This window comes from Elgaria multicarinata, chromosome 21 (assembly GCF_023053635.1).
Source record: "Elgaria multicarinata webbii isolate HBS135686 ecotype San Diego chromosome 21, rElgMul1.1.pri, whole genome shotgun sequence".
In the NCBI taxonomy this organism is placed as follows: domain Eukaryota; kingdom Metazoa; phylum Chordata; class Lepidosauria; order Squamata; family Anguidae; genus Elgaria; species Elgaria multicarinata.
This window is the reverse complement of record NC_086191.1, coordinates 5137520-5164007: the sequence shown is the minus strand read 5'-3', so window position 1 is coordinate 5164007 and position 26488 is coordinate 5137520. Positions and strand designations below refer to the sequence as shown.

General features: G+C 49.1%; 1 protein-coding gene across 2 annotated transcripts; it reads left to right on the top strand.

Moving 5' to 3' along the window:
- On the top strand, positions 1 to 26488 carry PRUNE1 (prune exopolyphosphatase 1). 2 transcript variants are annotated; one of them, XM_063145727.1, is made up of 9 exons: positions 47 to 77; positions 9806 to 9913; positions 10785 to 10889; positions 11253 to 11458; positions 13095 to 13279; positions 14352 to 14510; positions 14933 to 15027; positions 16689 to 16847; positions 25843 to 26488. In XM_063145727.1, exons 2-9 carry the CDS (start codon positions 9890 to 9892, stop codon positions 26317 to 26319), a joined length of 1410 nt encoding a protein of 469 aa, XP_063001797.1. In that variant the 5' UTR covers positions 47 to 77; positions 9806 to 9889; the 3' UTR covers positions 26320 to 26488. The 2 variants fall into 2 exon arrangements, with proteins under 2 accessions (XP_063001796.1, XP_063001797.1); XM_063145726.1 differs by lacking the exon at positions 9806 to 9913 and having other exon boundaries at positions 1 to 77.

Sequence of the window (26488 nt, the reverse complement as noted above, 5' to 3'; positions counted from 1 at the left end):
CCAGGCAGGCGGCCTCCGTCGCCCGCTTCGGCCCGGCCATGGAGCGCTTCCTGCGAGGCTGCAAGGCCGCCCTTCAGGTATACCCGGGGCGGGAGAGGAAGCGCCGTTTCCAGCTGTGTTGACAGACGCACACGTTTGGGTATTTACACGCAACACGGACCAACGTAGGGAGGAAGAAAAGGGCCGGGAGGAGGAGGAGGGAGGGGAGGCACACACACACACACACACGTGTACATACATGTACATAGATGCACCCCCGTGCACACAATTTGATATGCCACACGCACAACGCCACTCCCCCCCCATACACCGGCTGAGGGGGGAATTATATAATACACATATATGTACACACACACACACACACACGTGTACATACATATACATATATGCACCCTGCACACACAATTTTATATGCCACACGCACAACACCACTCCCCCCCACACACACACACTGAGGGGGGAATGATATAATACACATGTATGTACACACACACACACACACACACACACACGTGTACATACATATACATATATGCACCCTGCACACACAATTTTGTATGCCACACGCACAATGCCCCTCTCCACACACACACACACACACACCAGCTGGGGGGGAATTATGTAATACACATATAGGTACACACATACATGTACATATATGCACCCCGCAAACACAATTTTATATGCCACACGCACAACGCCACTCCCCCACACACACACACCGGCTGAGGGGGGAATTATATAATACACATATATGTACACACACACACACAAAGACACACACATGTACATATATGTATATATATGCACCCTGCGCACACAATTTTATATGCCACACGCACAATGCCCCTACACAAACACACACACACACACCGGCTGAGGGGGAATTATATAATACATGTACACACACACACGTGTGTGCATACAGTATTACATTTATATCATGCCTTTTTTCCTCCGAGGAACCCAATGACGCATACAACCCCCCCTCCCTGTATACATACACGTGTGTGCACACGCAAATCTACATATACATAAGCATATCTACACACACACACACACACACAGAGAGAGTTTTATACAATTGCCTTCCGCCAGCTGAAGGAAATATAAAATAATAAATAATAATATATTTATTTCTTACCCGCCTCTCCTTTTGGATTGAGACAGGGAACAACGTTAGAACAGGAATCAACACATCTTAAAAATTCTTGATTTTACATTGATCTGGATAGGCCTGATACATGTGCATTTGTGTATACGTACACATCTATATACACACAGTTTTGTAGACTACACGTATAAACACACAGCTATATAGTCCAGATGATTTGGACCATAAAGTCCATCATCCTTAATGGCTACGCTGGTTGGGGAAGATGGGAGCTGTGAGCCAACACACCTGGAATTTTATCGTATTGCATTTCCGTAGGTTTGTCCAGGGGGGCTTTTCGGTGGTATCACCGAACATAGAACCCCAAATTCTTCATAAGAACCTAAGAAGAGCCCTGATGCTGGATCAGACCAAGGGTCCATCTAGTCCAGCACTCTGTTCACACAGAGGCCGACCAGCCATCGGCCAGGGATGAACAAGCAGGACATGGTGCAACAGCACTCTCCCACCCATGTTCCCCAGCAACGGGTGCACGCAGGCTTACTGCCTTTGCTCAGTTTTAGGCAGGCCTTCGAATAGTTTTAAATGTAATTAATTCCACTCTCTGGTTCTTGTTTTTAAAAGTTTCTCTCTCTCTCTCTCTCTTAATTCCATTGTTATGCTATTGTGTTAATTTTTTGGAGAGACTTGGGGTACGAAAGGTGACTCATAGATCATTTTATATTATTATTATTATTATTATTATTATTATTATTATTATTAACATTTGTACACCGCCCCATAGCCGAGGCTCTCTGGGCGGTTTATGTAGGATAAAAAACACTTGAAAACAATATACCAAAAATTTTAAATCACAAAAACATGCAATTTAAAACCACAAAAACATGCAAAAACAAACCCAGGCTAATTACATATTGCTAAATGCCTGGGAGAAATACCTCCCTGCCTGCTATTCAATTATTCTGCTTTCCATTTAATTCTATGTTTTCCCCATAACTTCCTCCTTTGTGGTTTGTTTATTCAAAATATTTATATTGTGCTTCTCCAGCAGGTTTTAACCTCTCCTCCCACCTTCCTCTCCTATGATTCCTTCCTCTCTATAACTCTATATTGTATCTTCTATATAGACCCCCAATTGCTCTTTTCTCCACCTAATTATTCCCACTTAATTCTGTGCTTCTCACATAACCTCTCCTATTCCATTTGGTATGTATTTATTCAGAGTAGTTGCATCTTCCTTTTGCTGCAAATTTAATTTGCCTTACTTCCACAACCTTCCTCTCCTACATATTCTACCCTCACTTTATAATCCCCCCATAACCTCCCCCTAAATAAATTTAATCCCACCCTCAACTTTTCTGCTATCCTCTTCAATGCAAGTCCCTAAGCCAAATGGATTAGAAAACCATTCCTCATGCAACATGTCATAAATGAAGGCAATGCTAGAAGTGGCTTGATGGGTGTGGATTAGATGTCTTTAAAAGGGGGTTGGGGTGCAACCCTATGGAGTTTTAGACAGAAAACATTTAGTCCTACAACTCCCAGCATGCCCCAGTCAGCCATTCTGGGAATCATAGGGCCCTTTTCTGCCTAAATACGCACAGGATTTCACCCTAAAGTGGGCCTGACGCAGTTGGTTGGCTACCAGGAAATAAGACGTTGGTTTAGATGGACAATGGCCCTAATCCAGGGGTGGACAATTTGTGTCCCTCCAGATGTTTTGGCCTACAACTCCCGTCAGCACTAGCCAGCTGTAAGAAAGCTGAAGGCCAAAACAAATACTTCAAATACTTCAAATACTTAAAAGATTGTCACACAGAGGAGGGCCAGGATCTCTTCTCGATCCTCCCAGAGTGCAGGACACGGAATAACGGGCTCAAGTTAAAGGAAGCCAGATTCCAGCTGGACATCAGGAAAAACCTCTTGACTGTTAGAGCAGTGCGACAATGGAACCAGTTACCTAGGGAGGTTGTGGCCTCTCCCACCCTAGAGGCCTTCAAGAGGCAGCTGGACAACCATCGGTCAGGGATGCTTTAGGGTGGATTCCTGCATTGAGCAGGGGGTTGGACTCGATGGCCTTGTGGGCCCCTTCCAACTCTGCTATTCTATGATTCTATGATCTGGAGGGCTGCAAGTTGCCTGTTCCTGCCCTGATTCAACAGGGCTATTCTTGGGTTCTCGCAGTTACAGACCAGTGTTCAAAGTTCAGGAAGCGAGCTTTTGAGTTACACCGAACCCTGAAAGAAGCGGTGGGAATACAAAGGAGAAGTGGAAGGCGGTGGCGTCTAGACTTTCCGTAATATTCCATGAATGAAGCAGTGTGATTCCACAATAACAGCCCCGTTTGAAAACACCCCAGCTGAACGGCTGTTCGTGAGCCTGGTGTGTCAAAGGCCAGATGATTTGCAATCCAGTTACCAATCTCTGGTTTAAATATTCTTGTGGCCTTTTAAAAACAGCAACAGTTAATTGGATTGTGTGATGTCTGGCTTTCCTTGCTTATTTCATCTTGGTGTTTTTTTTGGGGGGGGGGCTCTGAACACCTGCATCAAATGCATGAATAAAGAGCCTGCCACTTAATTAAAAAACCCGCTCCCAGAACCTTGAACCTTGGCTAGTCCCATAAAAGTATTTCTGCCTCTGCTCTGTGCTCCTTGCCTTGGGCAAGCTGAAACTCTTATGTCCATTTTACCCGTGGGGAAAACTAAGGGTGAGGGAGAATGACATCCCTTGGTGAAATAAGGCTGCGGTCGGGATTTGAACCCAGAGCAATCAGTTCCAGCACATTTTAGTTTGGCTGGCTGCCATTAAAATATTGGTTGTTGTTATTACAACGCCATCAGTGTGAATGATGATTTGCAGCGCACAACAGCATAGGGTACAAGAAAAAGTAAGCCCACAGCGGGTGACATAGTTTTGCACCGGGGAAACAGAGGAAGGAGAGGCAAGGGATTATGGGAATTGTAGTCCACATCTGGAGGGCACTAGCTTGGGTATCCTTGGCCTAACTCAAGTACAATTAGCTGATTATTTGCTGTTGGGGTTATTTTCGGTTGTTTTTCTGCTGCCTCCGTCTTCATTTAATTGCTTGTTTTGTCATTGTTGTTGTTTTGAATTGGATTAGGTTATGTTGCTTAATTGGTTAGATGGTTTTTAATCTGTTTTTAATTTTCCCGTGAGTTTCCTTGGGTGCTGAACAGCAGAAAAGTGGGCGATAAATCTTCTCTTATAAATTAAAAAAGAAAAAAAGAAAGAAGTAAATACCGTTGTTTGTATTTCTCCCTTGCGATCCCTTCTCTACTCCTGTCTCCAAAGTTAGACTTTCAGCCATACTAGGGCAAGGAATATCTGCCTTTGATTTATGTTACTCTCCCTGCAATGTTTATGCCCGTGATGCAATAGACATAATAATTAAAAAAGGGCAAAATAATTGCTTTAAGCTCAGGTCGTGGGTGGAATCCAAGGCGATGTGTGTGTATTTGTGTAGGCTTTGTTTACTCTTCACAATTGCTGTTTTCTTTGCAGTACCCAAATATATATATATATATATATATATATATATATATATATATATTCCTTTTCTGGTTTGTGTAAGAAAAGCCATCTGCGCTGGGCACGTTGTCAAAGCCAGAAAGCATCTGCGTTTACAATTGTCGTGTTTGGGTTGTTTTCTCCTTTTTAAAAATCATGGTGTCGTGACCGTGCATCGCTTGCAAGATGCAGCGGCAATGAAGCCAACTTTTGCCAGTTCGCACAGCACATCGTGGCCTTTGGTCGCACGGAGACTGAGGCTGATAGATAGATTGATTACATTTCTATATCGCCCAATAGCTGAAGCTCTCTGGGCGGTTCGATCTAGGTGACGATGAGGCACCGACGGCTGGCTGAGCCGTTATTAGGAACACCGAGCCCCACACGGGATGTGGGGTGCACTTGTTAAAATCCAGAGCCCCTCATAGCTGTTTTGGGAAGGGTTTCCAGGCGTAAAGTGGGATATGGGTAGAATTGTTACAGAGAGCAGGAGACGGTGGAGTCAAGTTGGTGCACCAAAAGGCGGGTCATGGTATAAGGGGACATCGGGGCAAAGAAGAAGATGGAACAAGGCAGCAGAGAGCTTTCTGGATGAGAACAAGGCAAAGGGTTTGCTTGGATGCAGAAAGGGAGAGAAAGCCAGGTTACGGATTCAACTTCAAGATGGCACAATGGCTGGTTTAGTGGGGATTGAACTGCAGCCATCTCTCTTTGCTCTGAATCCTCCGCTAAGCCAGAGAGGACCGTGGCCGCCTGGCATCCCCTTCTGTTGAGTCAAACAAAAACATAATTTCTGGTTCTCCCTTTGGAATATGGCACTCTAGCCTTCTCTCTTTATGCCCTGGAGGACTGAAACAGCCACACCCTCTTCGCCCACTTTCCCCACTTCTTTTGGTGATGCATTTCCTCTTTTTTTGCGATGCGTGCGTTCCCACCCAACTCACCAAATGTCCCAGGGGAGACACCTCCCTCCAACCTGGAACTCCCAGCGTTAATTCAGCACCATACTGCCCCTGTTTAAGGCAGTTATTATCGTAGTTCTTGCAGTAGATCTCTGCCATGACCGAACTGTGTTTCAGGCTGCGCAAGAAAGAGCCTGTTCGCATGACACCACAGCCCACCATAGGTTAATTTACCTGTGGGGATCTCACGTTGTTCCCAGCAACCACGGACACCATTTTTACATGGCAGCCATAGCTGCCTAGCTGCCCATGGCTTGTTGTGGCTTGTGAACCCAGGCAGCAGACAACTCTCAAATAATCCTCAAACAACCCTTGCCACACAGCAAGCTGGCGCCCATAGGTGCCTGCCATGACACACGTCCCCCAGTTTGTATCTCTAGTTAATGATGAACATAGATTGGATTTGGAGTTACTAGAGGGATTGGCTTTATGGCAAAGTTCCTTTCTCTCTTCATCTTGAGGAAATGCGGTCTGGATTTACAGATGACTTGGTGTTCCCCCTCTCCCGCTTACCACAACGTTTTGAAACCCATAGATGGACATTGTGTGAGCATGATAAACAGTCTTGTGTCCTCCTGATGGATTATGAATCAGAAGACTCCCTTTCCTGCCCCATCAGCAGACCCATTCATCGCCGTCGTGATTCACCCTTTGCTTCTTTTCTATCTCCTTTTGCAGAAGTCACTCTTAATAAAAGGGTTGGTGGTAGAAACATAGAATCATAGAATCATAGAATAGCAGAGTTGGAAGGGGCCTACAAGGCCATCTAGTCCAACCCCCTGCTCAATGCAGGAATCCACCCTAAAGCATCCCTGACAGATGGTTGTCCAGCTGCCTCTTGAAGGCCTCTAGTGTGGGAAAAGCCACAACCTCACCAGGCAACTGATTCCATTGTCGTACTGCTCTAACAGTCAGGACGTTTTTCCTGATGTCCAGCTGGAATCTGGCTTCCTTTAACTTGAGCCCGTTATTCCGTGTCCTGCACTCTGGGAGGATCGAGAAGAGATCCTGGCCCTCCTCTGTGTGACAACCTTTTAAGTCTTTGAAGAGTGCTATCATGTCTCCCCTGAATCTTCTCTTCTCCAGGCTAAACATGCCCAGTTCTTTCAGTCTCTCTTCATAGGGCTTTGTTTCCAGACCCCTGATCATCCTGGTTACCCTCCTCTGAACACGCTCCAGATTGTCTGCTTTCACGGACCCACCCCTGTGCCTCAACTAGATTTTGTCAAATACATTCCATCTGCATTCCGTGGATTGTCGGATGCTTTTCACTCCATCGGCTGTTCATAGGCAGAATCCGATTTTTTCCAGTATCCCAAATTTGCACAAATTTGCATTCATGCAATTCTCCCCTAATGTTCATTTTCATGCTTTAGCCTATGGGGGAAATGCACATTTTGGGCTGGTGTTTCTTTTATTGTCAGTATTTTTTTCCAACTGAAGTTGCTTAAAATTCTGGAAAGTAAAAAGCAACAACGGCTGTCCATAAGTCTACAGAATCTGCAATTCGGGAAAAGCCGGGCTGCTGCGGAATACACGGGGCAGATTCTTAGGCCTTAGCTCGACCTAAGGATTATCCTGGGATTGTCCTGGGGTCATTCCTGCCTGCTCCCGGGATATCCTGTGTGTCATTTACGTGAACAGGGATGACCCCGGGACGATCGCGGGATAAACCTTAGGTCTAGCTAAGGCCATAGATTTCTCCGACTGTCATGATCAGGCCTGTGTGGGGAAAGGAGTTTCAGGCTAACAATCAGATTCTGAAGCTGAAGAAATCAGATTCTGAAGCTGAAGAAACAGGACTTGAAGCCTCCCACCTTACAGAGGAAGTGGGGGAGGTGATTCTCCCAGGCAGTTCATCCACTAGGGATGAATCTTCACATCACATTATCAGTGAAAACGTTAACAACTCGGAGTCTGTGGGAACTCAGGAATCCTCAGAGGGGGAAAGGGACTTCGGAGTTGGCTGATCCCAGAGTCCGCCGCAGGCTTCTTCAAAGGAATCCTCCTTGAAGTGAAAGGGACTTAGGGAAAAAAACATTCCCTTTTGTTGAAAGGACAATCATCTCTCTTAGTTAGCCAAGTTTAGCCTAGAGGAAAGTTCTTAGTGTTTAACCTCTCTTCAGGTGCGAAGAGATGTTTATTTACTGAATAAAGCTTTGTGGATTACTTGGCAGACCTCTTTTTTGTCTCATATGGGCTTGGAGATATGACACCAATGTCCTAATTTCAACTGGACAGGTCACTTCTCTCCGGAAGGAAATACAAATTGGGTTGCCTCTTCCACTACTGTCTGAAATCCTTTGAGCCAAGAGTGAGGAATTGTGGCCCTTCAGATGTTGCACTCAATTTCCCATCAGCCGCAGTCAGCATGGGCAATGTTTGGCATGATGGGAGTTGTAGTCCAAAACATCCGGAAGGCAGCAGCTTTGGGGAAGATGGGTTAAATACCGGCGCACTGGGGATTTTACGCCTGCAATGCCAAAGCTTCAGGAATCGATGGACTGGGGATCTTACGCGTGCAAAGTTCTCAGGGGTCAATGAACACAAATGACATCTGAATGGGGTTGGAATGAGGAGATGTCCTGCTTCTGCCGTTCCCCGTAGGAACTCTAGCCATTGCCATTTCGTTCCAAGATAGGCCTCGTGAGTTCAGCGGTGATTGTGCCTCCTTTACAGACAGGGAAACTGAGGCGATCCCTTCCGAAGCCAGGAGAGACGGACTTGAGGCGTGTGGAATCTCGATAGGAACGGCCTTTAATAACACTGGGCTGATGCATTCTGAGAGGAAAAAAAAATAGCTTTCTCCAGCTATTGCTAATGGAAGCTACTTCGAAAAGGGAAGGTTGTTTCTCTCAGGCCCTTGAGTGCTTTTAGCACAAATGGCTTACGCTTGTCTCTCTGTTTGATTTTTTTGTTTGTTTTTTTAACCATCCCTCCCAATTTTAATTCCCCCCTTTCGCCTCTGGGCCATCTGCCGTTGTTTGTACGTCCTCCCATGCTTTCGACCGGCTTCTGTAAATTCAGTTTATCTGGGACTGGCTTTTCTTATCGGGCACTTTGGCAAATGGGTCCTGACATTTTGCAGTAGCCAGGAAACGGGGTTGTACCTCTTAGTGCCAATGTTTGCGAAGGAGCAGAAAGCGGGGAGGAGGAGGAGGAGGAGGGAGGGAAAGCTTTTTATGTCTCCCATGCGGCCAGCAAAATGGGTTTACATTGGGAAGTGCAGCCAATATGGCTCTCTGCTTCTCAGCAAGCCCTCCCCCCCCCCCCCCAAGTTATCTGTGTCTTTGTGGTCGTCGAAAGCTCGCCCTGTCATCAGAGCCGAGCCATGCATTCAGAAAAGCATATGGTATAGTCCAGCGATATGGTACAGTCTTCTCAAAAGGCAAAACAAGGTGCACGAAACAACTGTGAGCAAAGGACTGAAGTCTCGAAGTGACTTAAAAAACCTTTGCTCCGTTTATCTCCCTTCCCTACTTGACGCGTTTAAACTTTATTGGTACGTTTTGAAAACACCGTGTACGTTTTCGTTTCATTTATTAGCTGGTGTGATAAAAAGTCGGCGCCATACAGCAAAGGTTAAAAACGAGCAAATCCAAGGTTGAAAACGGTTCAGAACAATTAAAAATGGTTTTTACCGGGGCTTGGTTCCCAGTAAAAGACCCAGACAAAGAAACCCTGTTATAGGGTATCAGATGCCTGGGCGTCGAAGAAAATCTTAACCTGCTGTTGAAAAGATGACAACGTTGGCACCAGGCAGACTTCACTGGGGAGAGCATTCTTCAATTGGGGGGCTACCACTGAAAAGGCCCTCTCGTTTTCAGTGGTAACCTCTATGGATGGATCTAGATTATCTTTCCCCAACCTCATGCCCTCCAGACATGTCAGACTACACATCTGGAGGATGTCGGCTTGGGAAAAACTGGTCTATGAAAGCTAAGTAATTTAATCGATTAGCAAACGGTTTTGTCTTCGTAATAGCACCCAGCCTCCCCCAAAAGTCTCGCTGGAAAGTTTGGTATGGCACTCCTTATACAGACAGCGGGGGAAGATAGAGGCACAAGGAGAGAGAGAGAGAGAGACTTAATTGCTGAGTTTTAATGACTGAGCCTAGATTAGAATCCAGCCGTCTCAGGGCAGAGACTGGCCATCATCCTGACACGCAAGGGCTGAAAGCCTACAACTTTTGTTGTAGGTCACCAAGATCATCCCCCTTTGCCCCAGAAATCCTAGACGCTCCCCAACTCCGGAATGCGCGTTCCCTCCACGAAGCGGGCCCATGGCTGGCCACACTCCTCTAGGCGTAAGTAGAGCGGCAATCAGCAGAAGATGGAGTCCGGGCTCTGTTTTCTGCACTTGATCTGTGGTGGGGGTCCTCTGCTTTTGACAGCAATACAGAAGGGAGAATTTTAGCCGGTGCAGGTTTTTCCCAGCGCGGTTGCAGGGCAGGCCGCATTTGCAGAAATCCTCCCTTGAGTATTTTATTAAAATATCTCTAACCCCACACTTTCCCTTGTGTTTAAAGAGGACATGGGCAGCTCAGCACCATCCCATCCCAACTTCTTTTAAGTCTGCTCTCGCTACCAAGCTACCGTCTCTCCCCTGCCCGGTTTCCCCGGGGCTACAGTTGTCTTGGCTCCAGTGCCAGGGCCTTCTCGGTGGCTGCTCCGGTGCTCTGGAACTCTCTTCCCGGGGAAGCTAGACTGGCTCCCTCCTTGCTGGGCTTTCGGAAGCAGGCAAAAACGTCTTTGTTCTGCCAGGCCTTTGGCGAATAATCTGGGCCTCCATCTATGTTAAGGACTTGTAGAATTGTCGTGTATTTAAAATGATTGATGTTTTAAGATTGTAATATTTCTTTTCTTTACCTAGGTTTTAAAACCTATATGTTTTTAAATTTTGTAAGGCCGCCTTGAAGCCCAGGATTGGGCAAAAGGCAGGATACTAATACTACTACTAATACTACTACTACTAATAATAGCCTCCTTACTAAGCATGCGCTGTTCAAAACAAGGCAGCACTGTTGGAAAAGGCGCAGAGGTGCAACGCCCAGAAGGGCTTACAGACACGCTGCCTGCACAGATCCAAGGTCTGACTGCGCACGGAGCTGGGAAACGTCAACCTCTCGTTCTTTCTCTCCCCCCCCCCCCCTTTCCCCTGCGCCTCATGCTTGCTAGGAATCTGTCCGGAGCAACCAGGAAGTCCATGTAGTGCTGGGGAACGAAGCTTGTGACCTCGACTCCATGGTGTCCGCCCTGGCCCTGGCGTACTTCTTTGCAAAGGTCAGCCTTTCTGCTCTGCCCCGTGGGGGCGTTCGCCTTTCCCGCGCTCTTGTCTTACCGCAGCCCCGAGCGGCCCTTAAAGCAGGGGTGCGGAAGCCAACTCTCCTGAGGTCCCAATCCAGTTACTCGCCCATTCTAAAAGGGCGAATTTTCCTAAGCTTTCCCTTTGCGGCCACGTTGGGATGAAAAGCTGAACCATAGTTCAGTGCTGGGGTGTGCATCCTCAGGCTTTCCCAGATGGGCCCAGCCCCCTTTTCTTATACCCCCTGTGCTTGTGTGGTGCCTCAGTTTACCTTTCGTACTCATTGACCGGGCAATGCAAGTTCTTTTCTTCCCATAACCTCGTTTCTCATGACCCCACAGTCATTCCCAGAGTCCAAGGCGACCTTCGTTCCGGTCCTTAACATCCCCCGTTTGGACTTCCCACTGCGGACGGAGAGCACCTTCCTCCTCAAGCAACAGCAGCTCCCCGAGAGCTCCCTCGTCTTCCGCGACGAGATAGACCTCCTCTCCCTGCACCGAGCGGGCCTCCTTGCCCTGTCGCTGGTCGACCATCACGTCCTGCCGAGGTACGAAGGAGAGGAAACACGAAGGAAAGACAACAGTGGAGCAGTCTGTGGGAGCCACACAGATCCAGTCATCACCTGAGCCCCTGCTGCCTCATCAAATGTTAGAAGGATGGGGTACAGGGCCTTTTCTGTGGTGCCCCCGATCTTTGGCAAGCTCTTCCCAGAGAGGCCTGTTTGGCACCTACACTTTCACCGTTCGGCACCAAGCCACCTAAATTTTCCTTCAATAACACTGTGGCCACGTTTAGAAGTAAAGCTAAACTATGATAGAATGCTGGGGTGTGCATCCATAGACTCGGGGTCCAAATCTGGCCCGTTGAGCTTTCCCAGATGGCCACGCCCCCTGGGCCCACCCCCTTCCCTTCAACCACCAATCATGGGGTGTTTCCCCTGCTTTGGCACGGTTCCTCCTCCTCCTCCATTCTAGAAGCTTGAAATGCCTGTCTTAAAGCTTTGTTACTGGCCCGGAGGGGTTCAAGCTATCATACATTGGTATTTTTGGCCTCATTCACCATCGGAATGCGACCTGTGAGAGCTGCTTCTCTGAAATTGAATTCGGCCCTTCGGCTGAAAGAGGTTTGGTAGTCCTGCCCTGGCTGGATATCCTGTTCCCCTGGCTTTCAGCAGCAGCCGTAAGTCGGGTGGTGTGTGTGTGTGTGAGAGAGAGAGAGAGAGAGAAGCCGAAACATCTCCCGGCCTTTGCGACAGCTCTCCTTTGGATCCCCAAAGAACCTGGTATTTTGGGGTTAGTAAAGTCTGTGTGATTGCCCCTGTGGGCCTGCGACATCCCCAAACTGAACCCCAAGATTTTAAGTTTATCTCGTTCAAAGCCATAGGCCACCACAATCCCATATGAACAGAAATAGCAGAATACACTAAAAATTCAGGCCAATTAAAAGTAATAATGCACGAACAATAATGAAAATAGCACGTTAAAATCACACTTCCCCTCTAGAACCACCCTAACAAAAGAAAAACGCAGTCCCTCTCCATATATTAATACGAGGGTAGAGTACGGTGCCCAGCTTTTAATTTTCTGGCAGCCAGGGCAAATTTTGCAACTCGGGTCATAATATGTACATCATTGTCTGCAATCAGTGTACAAATCCGATCCAGGAAAGGTCTGTTTGACAAAAGGTTGAGGATATGATGGAGAAATTTTTAGCTTGAGGACTCGTACAGAGGGCATCAGAGTAAACTGTGTTCAATGGCCTCAGCTTCACCAGACTACAAGATTTTAAAGAGAACCCGCAAAGACTTTACTAGGGTGCCCATATGAAAAGGAGGACCGGGCTCCTGAATCTTTAACAGTTGTGTTGAAAAGGGAATTTCAGCAGGTGTCCTTTGTATATATGGGGAACCTGGTGAAATTCCCTCTTCATCACAACAGTTAAAGCTGCAGGAGCTATATCAGAGTGACCAGGGCAGGGCACCTGCAGCTTTAACTGTTGTGATGAAGAGGAAATTTTCACCAGGTTCCCCATATATACAAAAGAGACCTGCTGAAATTCCCTTTTCAACACAACTGTTAAAGATACAGGAGCCCGGTCCTCCTTTTCACAGGGTCACCCTAAATGAACTAACCCCAAGATACCAGCGGGTATTCTGATCACCGTGCGCCACTGTGCTTCTGCAGCAGGGACGTGGTGCTGGAGGAGGCGGTTGTGGAAGTGATCGACCATCGTCCCCTGGAGCGGGAGAGGCGCCCCCCGTGCAGAGTGACGGCAGAGCCGGTGGGCTCGTGCGCCACTCTCGTGACGGAGAGGATCCTGCAGGGGCCGGTGCAGGTTTTGGACAGGCTGACGGCGGCGTTGCTGCACGGTGAGTCCAGCGGCTTGAGACACCCCGAAGGAAAGAGGTGGCAGGTTTTCTTTTCACTCAGCTGGGCCATGCCACGTGGCTTCGTTAGTAATGCCACACACACAAAAAGACAACAGGGTTGAAGAAAGGATGTCTTTAATGCGACAAAACACATCCAATACATTTCAGACCTTTAGGCCCTTCCTCAGGGTAATCTAAAAGGACAATATATGTAATATTTATATGGTCTATGACCACTTTTGTGTGAATTTGCTTCTTTTTTTCCTCCTCCCTCCCAATCCCCTTTCCTTTTGTGTCATTTTTTAAAAAAAAGATTGTAAGCCTGTGGGCAGGGACTGTCTTAAAAAATATTTTTGTAAGCCGCCTCCAGAGCCTTTTTTTTTTGGCTAAAGGGCAGGATAAAAGTGCTATAATAAATACGTTTAAAAATCACATAACATCCCAAATTATAAAAGAATAGCACATTAAAACCGAGAGGCTCAAAACACAGAAGCACCCATGGTCATGGATGATAGGAGATGTAGTCCAAGACATTTGGGAGGCACCAGGTTAGGAATGGTTTCTGGAAGGAACCCTGGAGGGAGGGAGTTGGGGCCCCGGGCAAGCTGTGTTTCTGGAGGGCAGTAACATGTGGGGTTCTGGCTGGCACAGATGTATCTTTGGGTTTGGGCCACCCTTGAGACAGCATGAGGAGTAGAAAGGTGGATGGGCTCCTTCTTCGGAAGATTGGCGGGGCTTCCCAATGGGGCAGAAAGCTAGAGAAGAGATCTGTGGGGCTGTGGGATTTGCTAGAACAAGTTTCGTGTGCACCTTTTCAGTTGGCGTGGTTATGGCAGCAAGCTTCGGAGGTGCACAGGACTCTTTTTAAAAGAGGCATCCTTTGCAACCTGGAAACTTGCGAGCCAGTCAGGAGGATTTGTTCCCCAGAAAGGTATCCTCCGAACCTGCCATAAATCTTCTCTCCAACTCTCTGTGTTTGGGATTAGAAAGGCAATCTAAACTTTGAAGCTGCAAGCCACGTAGATGGGCCTTGTTTATGTCTGAGCTGGTTCTTAGTTGACTCCTTTTACAGGCACGATTGTTCTTGACTGTGTGAACATGGCTCCCGAAGCGGGCAAAGTGACTCCGAAGGACAAGCATTATGCTTCCCTTTTGGAAGCAAAGTTCCCCGATCTACCTCCACGAAGTGTCATATTTGAGGCCCTACAGAAAGCCAAGTTTGACGTTTCAGGTACGTGGGCGAACGAGCGATGCTTGAGATTGCCGGAATTCTCCAAACAGCGCCTCAACACTCTTCCCATGCCTGATCCCCATCCGCGTTTGTGAACGCCGCTCGCTCTGCGCGGAAGACAAACTCGGGCAAATCAAATGTGTGATTTGCGCGTCTTTCCCCAAATTTGTACAGCTTTCCTCCGTAGACTAAAGCGTGGCTGATCCAGTCCGGGGGGGGGGGAGGGAATTTGCGCAAATTGAAATGGGAATCAGGAACGAGACGAACACAAGCTCGTATTCGATGATTGGCGAATATTTTCGGCGAACGCGTGCTCGGATTCGCCGCTTCAAGTAGGGGTGTCCTTGCGGGTTTTGCGGGCAGGAATGTAATCCTCAGCCTGGCAAACATCTCTCCAATTTGGCCTGCCCCTTCCCTCGCAGGCCTCACCACGGACCAGATGTTGCGGAAAGACCTCAAGGTCCTCTCGGGTAAAGAAGCCACCGTCGCCCTCAGCGCCGTATACGTGGATCTTCAGGTGAGTATGAAATGCAGGGAAACTCCCTCCAGATGCCAAATTCTCACTTGAGTTTACATTTTTACAAGTTTGGGTTTACATTTGTACAACTCAATTTATAGAATCATAGAATAGTAGAGTTGGAAGGGGCCTACAAGCCCATTGAGTCCAACCCCCGCTCAATGCAGGAATCCACCTTAAAGCATACCTGACAGATGGTTGTCCAGCTGCCTCTTGACGGCCTCTAGGGTGGGAGAGTTCACAACCTCCCTAGGTCGCTGGTTCTGTTGTCGTACTGCTCTAACAGGAAGTTTTTCCTGACGTCCAGCCGGAATCTGGCTTCCTGTAACTTGAGCCCGTTATTCCGTGTCCTGCACTCTGGGAGGATCGAGAAGAGATCCTGGCCCTCCTCTGTGTGACTTCAGCAACCAAGATGGAGGGATGGCTCGTATCAAGTAGGGTGACCCTGTGGAAACGAGGACTGGGCTTCTGTATCTTTAACAGTTGCATAGAAAAAGGAATTTCAGCAAGTGTCAGTTGTATGCATGCAGCACCTGGTGACATTCTTTTGCAAAGTGACCAGATACGAAAGGGGGCAGGGCTCCTGCAGCTTTCACTGTTGTGATGAAGAGGAAATTTCACTAGGTGCTGCTGCATAGGAAAGACACCTGCTGAAATTCCCTTTTCTATGCAACTGTTAAAGATACAGGAGCCCCATCCTCCTTTCCATAGGGTCACCCTAATATCAAGCGATAATAATGTGCTGCAGGGATTCTCCTCTGTCCTTTATGTGTGTGTAAAATGAATGGAGTCTCTTGGGCCACCTTAAAGACTAACAGATTTATTACGGCAGAAGGTTTTGTGGACCAGAGTTTTGTGATATTTTTTTTTAAGTTGGCAGCTCTGTGTATGTATTTGTGTGTGTGTGTGTGCATGTGTGTGTGGTGTAGGTGGGGAATCTCCTTGGGTCCCAATCCAGCCTGTATAGCCACATGCCCCTTTCCTGGGCCACACCTCTTCCCCGTGCACACTGAGATTTCCTGGCTTTTGTGCTGTTTCGCGCCCCCCCCCCCCATTTTAAGGAGATATCGAAACGCCACTCCTGAAGTGTAGTTACCGGCAGGAAGACCTTTAAGTTAAAAAATGCTGGTTCTTTGTTCTTTTGGCCCCGATTCCCTTTACTCCCACTCGTCACAGGATTGTGCTCCTAAGACCTTCCCTGAAATCGAATCCGGCCCTCAGGGTGAAAGAGGTTCTGCACCCCCATTGTAGAGAAAGAAATTGCAAACGCTGGGATCAAACGGCACCGAAATGTATAAAGCACGGCAGCCTTTGCCAGCCTGGTACCCTCCTCCAAAGGGGTTGGACTACAACAGCCATCATTCTCAGCCAGCATTGCAGCCCGACACTTCCGCCGAACCCCAGGTTGAGGGAGGCTGGAGCACAGCTTGTGACAATTGAAAATCCGCAAAATGACCCTTCAGAATAGCTGTAAAGGGTGATAACACACATCGTTAGAGTCTTGCTAGGGTTAATGTCTGTAATAGAAAGGAAACCTTTGTCTCTATTCATGCCCGAAATGGATAACATCGAACTTTTTTTACGAGTTCTAATTCAGCATTTACACTCTGTGTGCGTGTTGGTTATTCTGAATTACATCTCACGTTCCGCTCTCCGTTCAGACCTTCTTGCAGCGCCCTGGCTTAGAGCAGGAACTGAGCGCCTTCTGCCGAGAAAGGAGATACGACGCGCTGCTGGCCATGGCCATCTCCTTCAACGAACGCAACGAGCCATTCCGGCAGCTCGCTGTGTACAGCCAGCGTGCGGAACTCCGGGCGGCGGTGAGTTCATTTGCGGCGAGACGTGAGAAATCGTGAGCGTTTCCCTTTTCTCCATCCGCTTGTTCAGTCGTGATTTAAACTTGAATATTTTCGGCCAGCCTGCCCTGAAGTGACACCCTCCAGAGTTTTGGGACTACAACTCCCATCATCCTGATTCCGGCCTGCTGGTACTGGCTGCCTATATTTCCCCCTGCTTTTGAGTTATAGCGCCTTATGCAGCTCAGGACCGCAATACCAGATAGAGCGCCTCTCCTGATATGAACCAGATAGATGTCCCGGTCTGGATGATATGGGAAACGTACATTTAATTAAAGGCTTCCTGTATTAATCATGGCTTGTGGGAAGGTGGTTGTGGGTCTGGGAAAACGCTGTGCACAGACCTCGGCTTAATAAGCCAAGATGCGATCGTCCAAACCAGTTCAACGCTTGCGTTTCCTTGAGTCTTGTTTTACCCTCTTCCGGCGGGTATTTGCGCATTCAAAGTTGCGGCCATTTTGTATCTCCGTTGCAGCCACGGTGGTGTGGTAGCCAGGGACTACTCGAAAGCTCCATTTTAGGAAGGCATTTGAATTGTTTTTGAGAGATTTAAACCGCGTGTGAAATTAACCCAGAGTGCTTTCTCCCCAAAGCACTGTTTACTAAATGAAAGTCACAACTGCATACTCAGCGGGATCCCAATAAATTTATGCCGGGGTGGGCAACGTGCAGCCCCCCATGGCCTCAGGTACGGCTCGCACGGCTCCCGACGGGGGGAAAAATCAGCGGCAAATGGAGTCTCAGAAGCATCAAATTTAGCTGGTTTTCAAGCTAAATACGGCCCTTTTGAATCTCTGTCGTGGTTTCCCGCTGAACGTCCGTGGCAAAACTCGGCAGCGTGAAAAATGAGAGACCCCTGAAGTTGTCCACCTTTGATTTAGGCCATCAGAACCCCCCCCCAAAAAAACAAAAACATTTCCAGGAAAATCTGCTCCTGGCTGCATGGATTCGTGGAAGAGCCAAAATTCGGACTTGGGTGGTCTTCCAGTCGCTAAGAATATTTTCTCTACGCACGGTTCTGTGGAGCGAATCTGCGGTGCTCCCCCCCCCCCAGACAACAACGCCCAAGTATTGTCTTTCTCTGCCTTTCTGGGGCGTGCTGTGTCAAAGCATTGGCCATTTGCTCCCTTTCTCCCTCTTCCCCCCCTCCTATAGACTTGGTGCTACCTTCCGCCTCCCCTCCACACACACACACACACACACACTTGTCCTGCTTCTTCCCGGATCTTCCCGGGTGCTACAGCTGGAGGGGGTGTAGTGTCCGCTGTGCCATGGGGGAGGTAGCACCGCATCCACGCGCCCAGGGAGGACCGTTGCACGCTGATTGGAAAAGCTAGGAATGTTTACGCAGGCGCCTGCTGCCGAAGCAACCGTCACTCATTAACCACGGTCAAAGGTTTCCACAATCGCCAGCTAACGAAGCGTGCGGCTTCGTGTCCGCAGCCTAGGGAGGGGAGGGGTCAGAGATCACAGTCATGGTAACTCTCGCCCGACAACAGTGTCTTCGGCCTGGCTGATGGGAGGTAGGTAACATCTTTGGGACGGGGGCTCATTTTTCTTTCCCTCCCTCCCCCCTCCGCCCTCCACAGCTCCCCTGTCTTTCAGGAGCGTTCTCGCCCTGCAAATTGGATGCGCAGACCGGAGAATCAGAGTCCATTTCCAAGAGTCCATTTTCTCCTTTCCCCGTTTCCAATTTTGAGCTCGTAATTTTGCCCGGCGTTAATCAAACGCGCTCATCTTTTTCATGCCGGCGTGTGCGATCTTCAACGCGTCCGCTCGGTCGCAAATGCCATTATGTCCAATAGGGCTTTAGGCTTAGTGTGCATCCGTTTGAAACCACCGTCTTCTTTCTCTCACACACCACTGGTTTGTTCGTTTATTAACTGGGTGTGACTGGAAGCCCCGCATCTTTTCTATTTTTTTTTTTTTTAAAAAAATCAAGCTTCCAGTCCTCATTGTTTGGAGGTGGCTTAAATTTATTTATTTATTACAAGTCTCTGCCGATAACGCTCCAAAATAAGCAAAGTTTAGGATGTAGAATTTACGGAGGGGTGGAATGCTGTTTTATGAAAGCTGCAATCCTGTGAAAGGTGGAGGAATGAAACTGAGTTGTTAGAAGCTTCTCTTGTACTTGACACTTTCCCCTCACGTGTTTTACCTGCTTTTCAAGTTAAGTTTTGTTCCGTTCTAATCCAATCTAGGACCATTCTTTTTCTTTTCTGATCCTGTTTATTGCTGTTATCAGTAGTGTCTTAATCAATTGCTGCTGGTCTTAAAATGTTTTTTGGGGGAAGACGTTTGGGTTTGGAGGAGGAGGACGTGGTGTTTGGAGTTCGTGACGTGGAAAAGAAGCTTCTGCCGTGATTTTTTTCAAAGTCTTTTTAAAAAAACAAATTTGCTAAGTATTGTAGGGCTGTCGTCCGATTAACAAGACCTCAGGGATTGTTTAGCTTGGGAAAAAGGAGGCTGAGGGGAGAGAGGATAGAGGTGTACAAAGAGATGCCTGGTGTGGAGAATGTGGATTGGGACACATTTTTCTCTCCCTCTCATAGTACTAGAACCCAGTGGGGGCATCCCATGAAGCTGATTAGTGGGAGATTCAGGACAGATGAAAGGAAGGACTTCTTCACACAGCGCAGAGTTAAACTATGGAACTCACTGCCACAAGATGTAGTGATGGCCACCAATCTGGATGGCTTCAAAAGGGGGTTGGATAAATTCCTGGAGGAGAGGGCTATCCATGGCCACTAGCCCTGATGGTTGTGTGCTACCTCCAGTATCCGAGGCAGTAAGCCTGTGTGCACCAGTTGCTGGGGAACATGGGCGGGAGGGTGCTGTTGCACCCGTGTCCTGCTTTGTTGGTCCCTGGTCGACAGCTGTGAACAGAGTGCTGGACTAGATGGACCCTCGGTCTGATCCAGCAGGGCTCGTCTTATGTCCTTATGTTCTTAAGTCCGCTCACTTTGTGGGACAGGAAACCATTGTCTCTATTCGTGCCCAAACATTTAGAATCCAACAATATATTGTTGCTGGGGAAATCTCTCCCTCCCTCCCTCCTGCCCACCCCACTCCCAGCTACTGAAAAGTTTGCAGCTAAGCGCAGAGTGAACAGGGAAATCTGAGGGGGAAGGTGGGTGCAAATGTTGTTAGGAGCCCCCGTGAATAAAAAACCTCAGAGCTTTGACTACTACACTATTGTGGAGTACCCCTTACCCGTACACCGCCCCACCGCCTCTTCCTACCTGCTTGGGGCAGTTCCATGTTTAGGGCCCACCCCGTCACATCTGCTTTGGCCCTGAGATGATCTGTTTATTTATTTACAAAAATGGTATACCGCCCCATACCTGAAACAGATTCCGGAGCGGTGAGCATGAGAATTAAAACAAACACCATTATTATACTTTAAAAACAAAACAAAAACCCCCCGAATGCCAATAAAAACTGTGGCTGTCAGTTAAGGAAGGCTTCCCAGAATAAGGCTATTTTCAGGAGGCGCCGGAAACAACGCAGTGTTGGTGCCTGCCTGACCTCCAGGGGCAGGGAGTTCCACAGAGAAGGGGCCACCACACTCAAGGCTCTGCTCCTGGTGGACGCCAGTCGGGCCATAGGTCCATGTGGAATCACCGGGACCATGTCCTCTGACGATCTCAGTGACCGGGCAGGGTGGTGATACCGTCCCGTACCCAAAGCTCTCTGGGTCGTTTACAAGCATTAAAGACAATCAAAGAGCCAGTGTGGTGTAGTGGCTAAGGTGTTGGACTGGGAGTCGGGAGATCCGGGTTCTAGTCCCCACTCGGCCGTGGAAACCCACTGGGTGTCTTTGGGCCAGTCACAGACCCTCGGCCCAACCTACCTCACAGGGATGTTGTTGTGGGGATAAACATGGAGAGGAGGATTATGTACGCCGCCTGGGGTTCCTTGGAGGAAAAAAGGCAGGATATAAATGTAATAAATAAATAAATAAAATAAAATAAATTTGCAAAATTTAAAAACATAGAAAACACACAACAGACCGTACGCACAGAGACGACACCCATCGAACCAAAAGCGTCTCAAACTCTCCCAGGACGTCGTCTGTGCTGATTGATAATGAGATTTTGTAATACCCCCCCCCCCCGGTTTTTCCAACCAGCCGCAATCCTTCCAGGTAAGGTGGGATGAAATATCCAGATGGCAGCTTAAAAATAACAAGGAGCCCAAACGTTTGTTTTGTTAGAAACGTTTCGGTCTGTTGTATTTATTGACTCAAAGTATTAATATCCTGTTCCGTAGCCGAAAAGGCTCCTGGAGCGGCTTAAAGCAGGCTTACAATCTAAAAAAGGATGCAACACTCAAGGAAGAAGGTACGGGAAGGGAAGAGGAAAAAATATGAATGGTCTTCCAGGAGGGCAGGGGAATGGCTTGGTCTTCCCTTCTCTCCTCCCTCTGTACTGTCTGCCATGTGTCTTGCACGAGAAGGTAGGACGAGGTCACGAAATCGATTTCCCAAAATCTGTATTTAGGTCAATGCTCCTAATAAAAGTAACACTCTAATAACGGGGTTTGGAATCACCAAGGAGAATATTCAGCGCAAAACCAGCTCCTCTCTACAGGCTTCGCGGCCCCTGCCTGCTTTCCTCCCAGTAAACGGAGTGTCGCCGTTTATAGGGCAGCTGAAAAGATCTCGCTCCCTGCCCGAGTTTCCTCATTGAATACAAATGAGGACATTTCTTTTCGCTTATTTTTAGCTGCGCTGGAGCTGAGCAGGAAGTGCTCTGACTTTCGCCTCTAGTAAAAAGCCCTTTACAGGCTGGGACAGCTGCAACGTTTGGGGGTGACTGAGCCGGTCATGCGCTCGCTGGCCGCCTCTCGGCGCTTTGTCGGGCCCGGTTGCGATTTGAGGGCTGGTCGCAACGCGTGCCTTTCCTGGTTCTGTGAGATCGCTCTGGCTTCCTTCCTTGCATGTTGGAATGTTTTCCGGGGTCAGGACGGGGCCTTCTCGGGGGTGGCACCATGGCATTGGCACCAGCTGCCCAGGGAGAGATCCCCCGGGTGCTTAGAATTCAGAGGCAGCCTTCGATATGGTCTTTGGTGTTTTAAAACTGAAGTGGAAGCCTATCGCCAAAGCCCGGGCGTCGAAACGCTTTCAGCCCGAGGTGGTCATGAAGGCCCATTTGACATCCCTGATCTGCCATTTGCAGGTAGACTGCGTCCAAATTCCAGGGTTCCATTTAGCCCCCAGGATGAAAAGCCCTTCATCGGCCTCCCTCCCTGACCCTCTGTGAATAGGATGGATCCACCACCCATTTTTCAAGCCGCTGTCTGCGTTCACCAACCTGCCTTTTCATCTCTGTAGGAAACAGGCCTTCCTGTCCGGTGAAAATTTTTAGAGGCCCACCTCTCATTTGCCCACCCTCACCTAGAGCTTTATCACACCAGCGTTATACTGTGCAATCACTGAGAACTGCATGCAAAGGACTCTGAAGTTTTCCACCTTATAATCTACTTTGATTGTGAAGGACTCCCATCCATCCTGCCTTAATTGCGCAATAACGCAAAAAGATTTGCCGTATTCAGCCCCTACTTTTTGAGCGTATCTTCCGAGCCGCCGCTGGGGTGCAGGAGCAGGATTTTAAAGAAATGCTTACATCTGCGTAAGCTTTAAAGATAAAGGCACCAAAATTGGCACAGTAATAGTTATTAGGGAGAGCTTTAAGCATACCAGATTTGAATTGAATTGGGTCATCCGTTGATTTTTTAATGATTTTTTACATTTCCCCCCCTTAAACTCACTTCCTGGTATGCAAAGGATCGCTGCCGCCTGGTAGCAAAAACAACAACAACCGCGAAAGCTTAGTGCTATGGGGATAATCCGAGGGAAGCAGGTACGTGGGATGAAGCTCCTAAATTCCCCGTTTCCAACGCCCTTCATCTTAACCGTCTTCCTTCACTGCTGGCTCTTCAGGCCCCTCTCCTGCCCCCATCCTCCAGCCACCTTGCCCTGGGGCTCCCCAGCCCTTCCCTCCCCTATGTCCCACTTGCTTGGCCGGCCCCCTCTACCAGCCAAACCGACAATTGCCCCTTCCCTCCCAGAAAGCTGGACCGTCAACATTCCAACAGCTTTGCTGCTCACCCCTCCCATCTATCCAGCGGCAGGCGGCTCGGTGGAGGCCATCTTGGCTCCACCCGTGTCACTCATCGTTTCTTCCCGAGAAGATCTAGGGATCGCTTTCTGCTGGCACGTCCTTGAAGCGTGCTGCACGAGGCGGCGATCGCAACGCCTCCCTAGAATCATAGAATAGTAGAGTTGGAAGGGGCCTCTAAGGCCATCAAGTCCAACCCCCTGCTCAAGGCAGGAATCCACCTTAAAGCATCCCTGACAGACGGCTGTCCAGTTGCCTCTAGTGTGGGAGAGCCCACCACCTCCCTAGGTCATGGGTCCCATTGTCATACTGCTCTAACAGTCAGGACGTTTTTCCTGATGTTTTGTCGTACTGCTCTAACAGCCAGGATTTTTTTCCTGATGTCCAGCCGGAATCTGGCTTCCTGTCACTTGAGCCCATTTGTCTGTGTCCTGCACTCTGGGAGGACCCCTCTCTGCGGAGAGGAGGCCTTTCAGCCTCCCTTGGGGGCAGTTGTCTGCAGCCGCACACAAAGTGGTTGCAACGCAAGAGAAACCGGTTTTAATCCCTTTAAGGTGGACGTGTTATTGTAGAGCAGCAGATTCGGGCCTCCCTTGCTTTGCGCGTGGTCCGTTTGTAGCGCCCTCTCCTTGCAAGCCTTTTCTGGGGAAGGCGAATCTGACGGTCAAAGGAACTTCCCTCTGCCTGGCAGCGTAAGCCAGGTCATGCTAAAGTCGGGCGGCACGCTTCAAAACGACTTTTTGCCGCTTCTCTGAAGGGCTCGTGGGCAGCTCACGAGGGCCGGGGTGAATCATCGTTTGGGGGCAGCCGAGAGCCGCCCCGTCCTCAGCTGACTGCCGCGTTTCTGAGCAGGCTAAAAAAAGCCCATGCAGCAGCAGCAGCAGCTCTGGAAACTGCGGAGCCGGTGGTGCGGAAGGGAACCTGGCACCTCGTCGCCTCTCCATAATTCTTCGTGGTCTGTGTCGGTTGGAGGCGGCCGGCACCACTCCAGTCCAGGTGTGTGGTGGTGGTGGTAGGGAGTGGCCGGCTGGGACAAGGGGTACAGAAGAGAGACCCTTCCCTCCTGCCTCGATAGGTGGCACAATCCAGAGGGCTAGGGCTGGGGCAGGCGCCATGGGGGAACAGCAAAGGAGGTGTCTTGGCAGGCCGGCCTGGGGCCTTCTTGATTTTATAGAATCATAGAATAGTAGAGTTGGAAGGGGCCTTTAAGGCCATCAAGTCCAACCCCCTGCTCAATGCAGGAATCTCCCCTAAAGCATCCCTGACAGATGGTTGTCCAGCTGCCTCTTGAAGGCCTCGAGTGTGGGAGAGCCCACCGCTTCCCTAGATTACTGGTTCCATTGTCGTCCTGCTCTAAGAGTCAGGAAGTTTTTCCTGATGTCCAGCTGGAATCTGGCTTCCTTCAACTTGAGCCCATGATTCCGTGTCCTGCACTCTGGGAGGATCGAGAAGAGATCCTGGCCCTCCTCTGTGTGACAACCTTTTAAGTATTTGAAGAATGCTATCATGTCTCCCCTCAATGTCCTCTTCTCCAGGCTAAACGTGCTAAACGTTCTTCCAGTCTCTTCTTGAACCTTTCGTACTCCCACACCTCTGGAAAAGTGGCTGCAAGAGCAGTAGCCATCTCTCTCGGGGCTCTGGACAACCATCTGTCAGCTGGACAACAGCTGGACAACCATCTGTCAGGGATGCTTTAGGGTGGATTCCTGCATTGAGCAGGGGGTTGGACTCGATGGCCTTGTAGGCCCCTTCCAACTCTGCTATTCTATGATTCTATGAACCCTCAGTTGTAGACTCCTTAGCTGGTCGATGGATTATTTTTTAATTTTACCAATTGCACTTTGCGCATGAGCAAAACCCATAGCTCTGCGGGGAAAAGCGGCCCTCGGTTTTTAGATCCCGTCCAAATGCGTCACGGCAGGAGACGTCTTAGAGGAGGCATCTCCGTGAGAGCGATGGGGAACACGGAGGAGGAGGAGGAGGAGATCATAATAGGAGAAGCATTCTCTCTCCCCCCCCCACGTGAGATAGCAAGTGGAATAATGCCTCTTCCACAGCGATGTTTGCCAGCTGAAGTTTTTATCAATACGTTGTAAGAAATAACGATTTCTCCCTGTATTTCTTACCAATTAGGAATAAGAGCAATGGACGGGTATGCCTCTTCTAAGGAGAGGCATTCCAAGGAGAAGCAATACCTCTTTCAGGACTTGCCTGCAGTTTCTATTAGTACTTGCATTAACAAAATGCACCTTGTTTGCAGGGGGATCTATGCCCATTAATTGGAGTACCGTAATAATAATAACAACAACAACAATAATAAATTTCTTACCCGCCTTTCCCTTTGGATCGAGGCGGGGAACAACATTAGTACAGGAATCAACACATCTTAAAAAAACCTCTTGATTTTACATTGATCTGGGTCGGCCTGCCGGAAAAGGCTAGTCTTCAAAGCTGCCTTAAAATCACAGAGAGAGTTAATTTTACGAATCTCGTCCCGCAGGCCGTTCCACAATCCAGGGGCGACAGAAGAAAAGGTCCTCTGGGAAACTGATGTCAGCCTAGTCTTGGCTGACTGAAGTTAGTTCACCCCAGAGGACCTGAGTGTGCGGGGCAGACTGTATGGGAGCAGGTGGTCCCGCAGGTAACCTGGACCCAAACCATGTAGGGCTTGAAAGGCGACGACCAACACTTTGTACTTTGCCCGGAAACTAATTGGCAGCCAGTGGAATGATTTTAATGTTGGGGTAATATGCTCACCCCTAGTTACCCAAGGGGGTCTTTTTGTTTCTCCAGATGCCGTAATACCCTTGGTTTTTTCCTGTTCCGATTTCTTTTAGGTGTGCCAAACCTTGGAGCGCTCTAGCGACCCTCCCCTCGGCCTGTCTCCGCTTGAGAGCCCGTACGCCACCGTTGCGGCCTACAACCAGGGTAACGCCACAGCCTCGCGCAAGAAAGTCCTTCCCGTTGTCAAACGCTTCCTGCAGGAGCGGGACCTGTGCCACCCCACCTGCGCCGCCATGCAGCCGGAGGCCCCGGGCCGGAACCCCAAGTCGAGATTGGAGCCGAGAAGTGTGGCGGGCTGTGAGGCGGAGCGCCCTGGGGCACCGAAGGACCCCGCCAAGCCCTCTCACCGCTTGGGGGACGACTTGGCGGACGACGAGACCCCCCTTCCCCCCACGCCAATGAACAGCCTGGTGGATGAGTGCCCCCTGGACCGGGGTCTCCCGAAACTGTCCGCAGAGGCCGTCTTCGAGAAGTTCAACCGCATTGCAGCGGCCCGCTCCTCCGCGGACGAGAGCCCCGAGAAGAAGTGATCCGGAGCGAGAAGAAGTGATCCAAAGCGCCGAGTGGACTCCTCGGATTCATGGAAACTCGCCGGCGAGGGGGCGCCGTTGCGTGTGTGTGCGCGTGTGTGTGGATGTGTGCGTGTAAGGGTAGGAACACCCCGCTACTTGGAAGAATTAAACACACATTTGTCTGCCC

Coding starts and splice junctions, on each gene's coding strand:
- PRUNE1 (XM_063145726.1), top strand. CDS start 39: ATGGAGCGCTTCCTGCGAGGCTGCAAGGCCGCCCTTCAG. Junction 13,280..14,351: donor GACGGCGGCGTTGCTGCACG/GTGAGTCCAGCG, acceptor CTCCTTTTACAG/GCACGATTGTTCTTGACTGT. Junction 14,511..14,932: donor AGCCAAGTTTGACGTTTCAG/GTACGTGGGCGA, acceptor CTTCCCTCGCAG/GCCTCACCACGGACCAGATG.